Here is a 10,523-nt window from a genome sequence, read left to right on the forward strand (position 1 = left end):
ACCTGATCAGAAGGGATCAAGTCCACAAGACTCGCCACTAGAATTGGGCCTGTGAGCCTAATTAGAATGAGCAGGAAGGGAAAAGTAGCTACACCTTTCTCCTTGAAATGAGAGCGCATCGGGCGGGAGAACGGAGCTAAAACACAACTCGTGCGAGCCTGTGATCTGAGGAGAGATAAGAGAGAGGGGAAAAATAACAAATATTAATACCACTGATGCAAAAAGACTTAGCGATTGATTGGGATGGAGCGAGCGAAAACGCATCCCATTTTCCCTAATGGCAGATGGGGGGAAATGACATGGGATGATAGGCTTCTGATACCACTCAGCTCGAGGCCACCAGCGCCAAGCACAAGGGCAACCGCCATGAGTTGTAGATTTCAGCAGTTTTAGCCTCAGAGAAGCAGGAAGGACTCATTCAAAATCATGTTGTCCCTAAGCCATTGCTGATATTTGTGTTTGAGCTGGAGAGAACGGAGACAGAGAGAGGGAGCAAATTAATTTGGGGAGTGAGCAATCATGTGACCATTAGGTCGGGGGGAAAAACACTGTCCTTTTAATTGAATAGAGCCAGGTAATTAAATGGCACTTTTCCAATAGAATGTGCTAGGTAAATCTAATAGTTGGTTATTTAATATCACTTTGAAGTCTGCCCACTCAAGCACTTTGACAGCACGGGAGCATGTGAACTATTAAGCCAGGAAATACTTGGATCTCAGAAATTAATTAAATCGCATGCAATTTAGGGGAAACGTTTATCTTGATTTGTCATAACAGAATTAATTCAAGGCCTTCAATCCACTTGGGACTAGATCTGTTGCTCTGAATTAACCAAGTGTCATTTGGCTGCTTTCAGCCCCCTCGCCCGCCTGCCGCTCTCTTTGCCGTGAAATCTCCCCCTACCCTTCCCTTCCACCCCACCCACCTTCTCTCTCTCTCTCTCTCTCTCTCTCTCTCTCCCCCCCTAATGTAACATTGCCATTATGCAAAGCCCTGCTTAAGTATCAATATGGCCCAGTGCTTTTAAGGTGCTTTGGCTGTTAATGTTGAGAGCCATTTTTATAATGGACTGTGTTGCAGAAATCATTGTTGTAACAACTTACATCTGTCCACTCAAAAGGTTCCACTTAAGACGCCGAGCTACTGCCAGATGGCCCAAAACAGCCCTGCTAGGTTGTATTTTACCTCACAGTCGGTATCCAAATTAAATACTCTAGACATCGCCTATGGAGCGCAGACAGATTTCTGATGAAAGACAGCCATAGATTGTAGCCCCTCTTTATTCTGCCCGTTCCGAGACTAAGCAAGTCAATAAATCAGCATTCCGCAATGTTTCGCTGACAAAATCCTCTTCCTCTGATTGATCAAGGGACTGAATACCTAGAAAGTGAGAAAACAACAAAGGAGAGGCTGATTTGAGGAGAAGGAATCCAAAACTGGTGTTGTCATTGCAATTAAAGAGTCCCTTGGCCTTAATTATGGTGACCCGTGATATCGCTCCTCTACGCTCCCCTCGTCAGCACACAAGTTCAATGGAGAGAGAGACCATCAGAGGTGAGGAGCAGACTGATAGCAACTTAACTGAGCACCTAAATCCTTCAGGCCTTTAAATAAAATGCTATCAGCAGCCATCCCCTGCTCAAATAATTAACCTGCTACACTACGTATAGAGAGGCAAGAAAATAAAAAGGTTGCCTGGAGATTCTTCACGGTTTTCCTCTGAAAGACAACGGGACAATTAAAAGGGGAGCGCACTCTGAGCCCGGATCCTAAAGTGCTTGTAAGTGAATTTAGGTGCGAGCTCTTGGGGATTGTCAAATCAAGCACACGTCGTGGCGTGGCAGATTGCTTTCTCAAGGCCGGTGGAAGATGTCATTTTGCAGGTGAATCAAACTGCAGCGTTTAAAGACCTTCCCCCCTGACATTTGCCTAGCATGACTGGCCCATCGACGCCATTGAAGCTGCGCTGTTGTCACAAGCCTACAGCTAATTACGTCGGCAAGATGAAGTAATCTAAATTGTGGACTCAGAAGGCAGATAGAAAGGAAGCAGGAGCAAGCATTTCATTATCAAGAGACTGAGAGAGAGGGAGAGAGAGAGGGAGAGAGAGAGAAGGTTAGAGACGAAAGAGATGAGCAGAAGCAAATCTAAAGTGTTGACACCATGATTGAAAAGGTTAACCCATGCACATTATATATCAACCCGGGTAGCCGGGGGTTTCTAATGGAAAGGCGGCAGAGACTGAGCACTCGCTTGAGTCCTAATGGCAAAAGTGCTGTGTCTCCGCCTAGATGTACAATCAAATATTCTTAGGCCCTGATTGCTTATGTTCTAGGTTATTATTAGGTTGCAAAAAATGAACACCAAAGGTAATACTTAGTCCCAGTGGCAGAGGCTTTTGGAGGACAGGATGCAGGATTTTTTCATTTGGTTTGATTTTATTTTTCCTACATCAGAATATTGAAGATGTAATTTGTTCTGCATGTGAGAGAGCGAGAGAGCGAGAGAGCGAGAGAGAGAGAGAGAGAAAAGGAGGCCCGGGCACAGGATTGAAATGATTTAACCTATCCTTGCAAGGATTCAATTTTTACAGTAAAACAAGGCCAAACAGGTTAACAAACCTTTTTGATGCTCACAGAAATAAGGACCTTGTGCATGTCCATTGTGTTTTATCTAAAATCTCAGTCATCACCCATATGACTTACTTTCAAACGTAGAACACAAAAGGAGAAGTTTTGTAAAATGTTAATGCTGCTCTCTTCCATACAATGAAAGAGGATGTTGGCAATGGCTGTCAAGCTCCAGAAAGTACAATAAAATACTATAAAGCATTGTAATATTAGTCCACATGACTCATGCACTTTTTACACCACCTTTTAAAAGTTTAAAGTAAGATTTTTTTTGTATACTTTTATTCAGCAAGGACACATTAAATTGATCAACATTTATATTGTTACAAAATATTTATATTTCAAATAAATTATGTTCTTTTGAACATTCTATTTAAAAAAAGAAACCTGAAAAAAATTATTCTAGGTTCCACAAAATAATACAATAAAATAATTAAAATAAAATAAAAATAAATAAATAAATAAGCAGCAGGTTTTCAGATGTGGTAATAAAAAGAAATGCAGCAAATCAGCATATTACAACCATTTCTGAAGGATCATGTGACATTGAAGACTGGAGTAATGATGCTGAAAATTCAGCTTTGCCATTATATGAATAAATTAAAAATTAAATTATAATTTTAAAATATGATAAATAGAACAGTTATTTTAAATGGTGATAATATTTCACAATATTACTGTTTGATTAAATATATGCAGCCTTGATGAGCATAAGAGACTTCTTTTGAAAAGATAAAAAAACTTACTTACCCCTTTTGAACGGTAGTAAACCTAACCTTCTGAAGCCATACAAGAAGTTAATTTAAAGAACAGACTGAAAATATTATTTATAAAATGTCATTGGCTTAAAAAAATCACTTTCAAAACGCATACAATTGATGGCTTTAGTTATTAATGCTGAAAGATTTATTTTGTTTGCACAGGTCACACTGTGTGAACGAAAATAGATCACGTAAAGGAGTGAGATATTGGTATGAAATGTGGTAGTAATGTTTGTGTTCCTTCACGTAATTACCCTTTTTCCTCATTTGTACATCTTAATGGATAATTTTGTTCCTAATTATTTGAGATTTTTGTTAATGATATTTTCTGGCACTTTTCGCTGATGGTAATTTCTGTCATGCTGTAACATTCACAGTGTTTTGATTTAGGCTTTGTCTAAGACAGATTCAGGGCTCACACTTTATCTCTTATTTTGACAATGCTAACATGTCTCTGTTTCTTTTCACAGGTTATTTGGGAACAGTGGGGCATGCAGTGCGTGTGGTCAGTCCATCCCAGCCAGTGAACTGGTTATGAGGGCACAGGGAAACGTGTACCATCTCAAGGTAAACTTTAATCTTTAAGTGACCACTGCTGCTCTAGAATTAAATGCTTCATAGCACTACAGAATCCTTTCACACTCCATATAGTCTGCTTTTTAATGATTGTTTGATGGTGTTCTATTTTTTATTTTTTTTAGCTTATAATTGATACCCAATCAAAAATATTGTGTGCATATTTTAGTCAGTCTTTTCATCAGTATTAAATGCTCATGTTGAATCCCCATAAGGAAATAATGAGAAGTTAAAATAAGTAGATAATGACTGAACTTTTCCAGAAATTGATCAGAGATCTGAGAATTGTGGGTAATGGAGTCCTTTTCCTTGTCTCCTGCAGTGTTTCACATGTTCTACCTGCCGGAACCGGCTGGTCCCTGGGGACAGGTTTCACTACATCAACGGCAGCTTGTTCTGCGAACACGACAGACCCACAGCACTCATCAACGGCCATTTGAGTTCACTGCAGACTAACCCTCTACTGCCTGACCAGAAAGTGAGAGCCGCTATCTGTCTGCTATCAAAGTTTCACACTTAAAATCCTCTTCTATAGGTTCAGGACCACTTCATGTATTTTTTTTTTAGCCAAACACACCATTCAGTCAGTCCCTAATCAAAATATTGCTTTTCATTTCAGTTTTATTTACGTATTGTAGTTTTAAGGAACAGAACCGAATATCTAATTCTGTGCCCCTAACCCATAGTCAGGTCTAGAGGACAAGTGTAATTCATCTTGGCGGGAAGCTAATTGATCACAATTAATGTTAACTTGCTGAAATGAGATCACAGCTAATGCAAGCTTTTTAGTTACAAGACAGGCAAGGAGTGAAAAATATCTCCTTGTTCCTAACTTTGACACATGCACATTCAGTACTGATTATGTATAATTCATTTGCCATCCACAAGATACAAAACATGAAATCCTGAAAATATTGGTCACAGATTTTCATGTACCCACTTTGCTCAACAACAAAAGCTGTGTTTTCATTTCTTAATCTGGTTTTATTATATGTCTTTACAAAAAAAGCTAGCTGGCGTCAAGCAGTTCTGTCTGACTATTTGCTTCTCCAATGCTGCACAGCAAGCTTTAAATAAACAAAACCAGACGCCAAGCAGGCAAATTATTTACCTAATTCCCCTTCTCGCCTATGGGACCGTCTGCAATAAGACTTCATTGTGTAGTCAGCCAGCAGCCAATTGTATCACTCGGCAGCACTGAAAACATCAGCTTAGTGACACATAATCAGTATTGATATGGAGACAACGGGGATGTGAGAGAGATCGGACAGTTGTCGAGTTTCCCAGTGAACATTTATTTCACCTTCAATGGGAAAAAATTGTTTGAGGAGAGACGTAGTGAGCCGGGGGAAACAGCTCCATTAAGCTCGGTGCTCTGTTAGTGGCCTTTTAAGGCATCATCACTTTTACAAATTAGCTCCAAGAGCATGTTGCGTTTCAAATTGAAAGCCTTTGCATTATCATGCTTAATTTTAAATGTCTGTTTAAGCCCCCATCCTTCCATTCCTCCTCCTTCCTCTCCCTTGCTCTCGCTCGGCGACTGCTGCTGTGTAAATATGAGGCCTCATTGTTTATTTATGTGCCGACATCAATTGTAGTGAAAACAGCTGAATTATTAATGCTAAAATGCAATCTGAATATTGGCCTCGCTGCTTTAATTATAGCGGAGAGAGAGTTCTTAAATACACCCAGACGCCCCTCTTCACCAGTAGGAATAGAGAAGGTCCACGTGTCCTCAGGAGATACTTAAACAGTTGTGTTTTCGCTTGGTACAGAGAGATTCAAATCATTTTTAGGAAACCTGTTCACCACTGCAGTGAAGATACACCGTGATGTATGAAATTGCGGTGCATTTTCTCTACTCAGATTTTGAAGTTTGCTTTAATTCTCCTCTGAACCTATAGAAATAAGCTGGGAGCTGAAACAAGCCAGGACAGAAAGGAGCGAGAGAGAGAGAGAGAGAACCGACTGAACGCTTCCCTAGACAGATAGGAGGCCTCGTCCGGCAGCCATTGTGTTTATTATGTGCAATTTCATGGTGACATAATTGGTGCTGTCCGTGTCCACGGGTGAGGACATTTGATGCTCATTTATTAAGTAGCTCCCCGGCTTCTCCCTAATCTCTTTGTTCAGGACAGACAAATTACCTTTCTCATGCCGAGCCTGAACCCAGGGGATCCAAACCTTCACAGCCTCCGTCTCTTTAATTAGCCCTCCAATGTGGGGTGGCGTGGGGGGCTCGCAATTACTATTACAGTAGCCTGAAACCCCTTAGTAACTTGATGTAGGATGGGGAAAGCAAATTGCCCCCCTAGAATGTTTAAAAAACAAAAGGAAAGAGAATGTTAGGGGGTAAAAAGTTTGCCGTTACTGTCTGTGAAAGCAGAACGCTGCGCTTGGATATTGGGATAATTGTCTCGCCTGCGCAAGAACTTAGCACCCTGGGGACTGTGGCACATCATTGTTAAAAATGAGACAAAAAGAGACTAGCTTTGCAATATGCACTTAAAATGCAGAGGAAGTAGGGCAGCAGATGGATTTGAAAGCCTTACTGATCAATAAGTTAAGCAGGGGGCTTTAGCAGAATTGGCGGTGTTCATTTGACAGTAGAAATGGAGTATGTTATTTAAGAAAACATGCAATTTTTATGATTCCCATTGAAAGATGTTGCTATATTATATGACTTTTTTTATAAGACAAGTTGTTAGTCTTACAAGTTGTTGACAACTTACTAAAAAAAAATGTTTAATCGTTTTTATTTTCAAGAATTACATTTTCAAAACCTGCTGACTGTTGCTTATAGCAAAAAGTACATTTACTTAATTTGGGTCAGTGACATGAAATTTTTTCAAAAATACATTAAAACACAATTCACACTTCCAGTTACTTGAATAGACCTTTTAAAAGATGAACATGATTTTAAGGTCTCTAATAAGATTAATTTGTCTATTTCATGTATTAATATTTGTGGTGTGACCAGCATGCAAAAAAAATAAAATAAATAAATAAGTAAAATAAAAAAAATAAAAATACAGGATATGATACCAGAACCAAAAAGGTCAATAAGTCTCTTAAAAATATCAGATAATTTGACCTTTTAAGACAGGGCAAGTGAGAATATATAGTTTATTATATTTGTAAAAAAAAATTGTATATTTCAAATATTTTAAGATAAAATTATCATTCAAATTATTATGATTAATACAAGCTAGGGCTGCACGATATTGGAAAAAACTCACATTGCGATATTTTTTTTTTCTGCGATATGGGGAAAAAAATCAGATGACTTCAATAGCTTTATATTTGGAAAAAAATTTATCAATGATTGGGGTGATTTTGTAGGCGAGTAAATCAGCATAGAAAATAAACAAATTACAAGCATAAATAAATAACACAACAGAGATACAAATGAAATAAGCAGTGCTTTATATTTTTCAGGTACAGAAATTGAATAATTAAATGTAAAATAACACTGCATAGTTTTCACTATAAATTAAATCTAACAAATCTGTGTTAAAGCTACAAAAGTGATTTTTCTTTGTGTTTTGTTGTTTGATTAACGTTCATGAACCGAGAAAGCAACAAGAACATTAAACTGCTGTGAACCAATATACTGTTAAACATCCATTTTCTTTCTCAATTGTTTCCCTTCACCTAAGCCATAAGCAACTGTGTTTACAAGGATACTTGCAGAGCACAGTATTTCAGGCACAAATAGACGCAGAAGGGAACAGAATTCAGTGTTCACGTGCATCTGCGTGGCTCTCACCGTGTCTACACCGGACACGAGCGGCGCGACGCGACAAAATACAATAGAATCCATTATAATCAGTGATGCTGTCTGTCTACACTGGATGCGGCACGACAAATCCTTGACAGTAAACTGATGCCGCGTTCTCTTTATGTCATGACGTACTGACACAAAGTTCAAATGATATGCAACGGTTGCGTCCAGTGTAGACAAACTTTGGGGCCGTTCACATGTCGCGCCTTAAAATGTGTGGAAAACACGAGTCGTGCCGCTTTCTCCTTCTTTCCAAAGCACTCGGGAGCTTGCGCTTTCGTGGCGTCTGCCGTTGCTAAGCGACCGTGACCTGCGCTCTCCACGAAGACGCGGGGAAACAATCCAACGCTCTCCATTGACTGTCTATAGACCAATTTGGAGTAGACGTCACAGTTATGTCACTTGCAGCTGCGCGCGCATTGTGGTGGCAGAAAAACACTTGGGAACAAGTGGAGGGAAATGGGTAAAATCCATGGAATAAGAGAAAAAAATGTATTGTTGTGCTTTTGGATGTCAGAATCAGAATGCAAATTGTTTTTATAGAATAATGTCATCAAAGACGCCATTTGAAGCTAAACGCAGACGTTTAAATGGACAAACTATGGATGAAACCTGCTACGATTACCCTACTTTTAAAGCATAAATTTGATTTAAACAATGGGTCTATATAATATTCACATAGGGGACATATTGTATTAGCCCTACAGTTAAAGCATGAAATACTATTTAAACCTATAACATTTTACATTACATTTAGCCTACCTATTTTATCTCACAATTCTGACTCTTTTTTTTTTTTCTCGCAAATGCAAGTTTAAATCTCCTAGTTTGGACTTTATAACTTGATTTACCTCAGCAATTGCGAGTTTGCCAATTCTGAGGGGAAAAAAAGACAGAAGTGTGGGATATAAAAATTTTTTTCTTTTCAGAATTGTGAGAAAAAAGTCAGAATTTTGAAATAAAAACTCAAAATGTAACTTTTTAATTCTTTTATTCCATGGCTTGCATAGACTGCTACGTTAAAACGGGCATTTTCTGCCACCAGATAGACTCAGCCCACAAAAACGTCATCATTTTCATTGTCATTGCAAACACTGAAATTGGTCTATTGCGGGAAGCTGCCTCCTTGTCATCTCTGACTTATAACAAAAAACAGAGCAATACCTAAAAGCTGCTACATGACAAGGTGTACAGTAAACAAGCTAAAAAACCCAGAACTATGTTTTTGTAAGCTGTCGACCCAAAAAACGAGCATTTAGGACACAGATAGTTGTAGATGTCGGGGTATTTCACGTTGGGCCATTCAGTTGGATCATTTCTCAAACAAAAGGAAGGTTAGGAAAAGGGGCACTGACATAGACCAATAAAATGTAGTTTCTTAATATATCTCCTCCCCTCAGATTCACGTAGGGTGGTGAAATAATCCTTTGACATGATTAAAAATAATGAATGGTCATGTCGTCGATTACATTTCCCTCCAGTGGGCGCGGTTCTCAGAGTAATATGACAGGTTGCACTCTACTTTTGTGTCCTAAACGCTCGTTTTTTTGGGTCGACAGCTTATAAAAACATAGTTCTGGCTTTTTTAGCCTGTTTACTGTACACCTTGTCACGTAGCAGCTTTTAGGCATTGCTCTGTTTTTTGTTATAAGTCAGAAATGACAAGGAGGCAGCTTCCCGCAATAGAAAGTCAATGGAGAGCGTTGGGTTGTTTTCCCCCCCGGTGGGCGTGGTCTTCAGATTATGGCGCGTTGCGCTCTGTCTCTATACTAAACATCGCACATCCTGCGATGTGACTATTGCGGATGCGCACGTTGCGATATCGATGCTGAAACGATATATCGTGCATCCCTAATACACGCACATATATTCAAGGTGTACGGAAAAAGTTATTCATTTGGATTTGATAGTTACACCACATGACTTTTTCAGAAAATGTAGTCAATAAATGTAAACCTTTTTTTATATTAATTAATTCATGTATAAATGTTTTCAAACCCATATAGAATATAATCAACTTTTTATATGTTTTAAAGTGTATTTGTTAAAGATTTTTCCTTTTTTTAACTTTGACAAAATTTGTCATCGACCCATTTACTGGTTGTAAATTCTTTTTTTTCTGTTGAAGTGTTTCTAACCAGCTTCTCTCTTTGTCTTTCAGGTGTGTTAGGGTGTAGGTGTTGCTCAAAGCAGGATGTGTGCCTTCATTTCAGCCCCTCGCTCATTGTCACCGAAGACCTTTTCGGATCGGACCCCATCCCACTCCTTTTCTCAAATCTCTGCTACTCCAAACCAGAGCGCCAATCTCAGTTTTGAGCTCCACCTTGACCTGCAATAGCCAGAGTCCCACTTTCCCACCCTTTACTCCAAACTCCTGAATCATGGATGGAAAATACCCATGAGGTCCTGGAGGGGGAATACTGAGGACTCTATGAACTGACCCAGGCGAGACCTCTGATCCTGAGGGACTCAAAGACTGACACAGAGAGAGACCAGCTGGAGAGGGAAAAAAAGAGACAGAAAGGGTGAAATTAAAATGACAAATGAAGCTGATCCACTGCAGCGATTTTTGAATCTTTCATAACAATTTGGTGGGGGAATACTGACTTTCTTTTTTCCTTTATATTTTTGTCCTACCTTGTCTATTCTCCTTTTCTTCACAACATGGTATCTTCTCTTTCTATATTTTAGATGTTGTAAAGGGAACGCGTTTCATTTTGGATGATATAAAAATCCTGAAGACTGGGTTCAAAGAAGTATCCGTGGCTTTTT

The 10,523-nt window shown here is 39.1% G+C and overlaps 1 protein-coding gene across 1 annotated transcript in view; it reads left to right on the forward strand.

Annotated features, from left to right (window-relative positions):
- The window catches only part of lmo4b (LIM domain only 4b), a 14,192-nt gene extending 3,926 nt beyond the window's left edge, over positions 1-10,266 (forward strand). Inside the window, exons 3-5 of the mRNA XM_016475570.1 lie at positions 3,862-3,958; positions 4,290-4,445; positions 9,913-10,266. Coding sequence (XP_016331056.1) covers positions 3,862-3,958; positions 4,290-4,445; positions 9,913-9,921 — 262 coding nt within the window. The 3' untranslated portion in view covers positions 9,922-10,266. The remainder of the gene's footprint in view (positions 1-3,861; positions 3,959-4,289; positions 4,446-9,912) is intronic.
- Positions 10,267-10,523: the final 257 nt, after the last annotated feature.

This window comes from Sinocyclocheilus anshuiensis, unplaced genomic scaffold (genome assembly GCF_001515605.1).
Source record: "Sinocyclocheilus anshuiensis isolate Anshui unplaced genomic scaffold, SAMN03320099.WGS_v1.1 scaffold736, whole genome shotgun sequence".
Taxonomy (NCBI): domain Eukaryota; kingdom Metazoa; phylum Chordata; class Actinopteri; order Cypriniformes; family Cyprinidae; genus Sinocyclocheilus; species Sinocyclocheilus anshuiensis.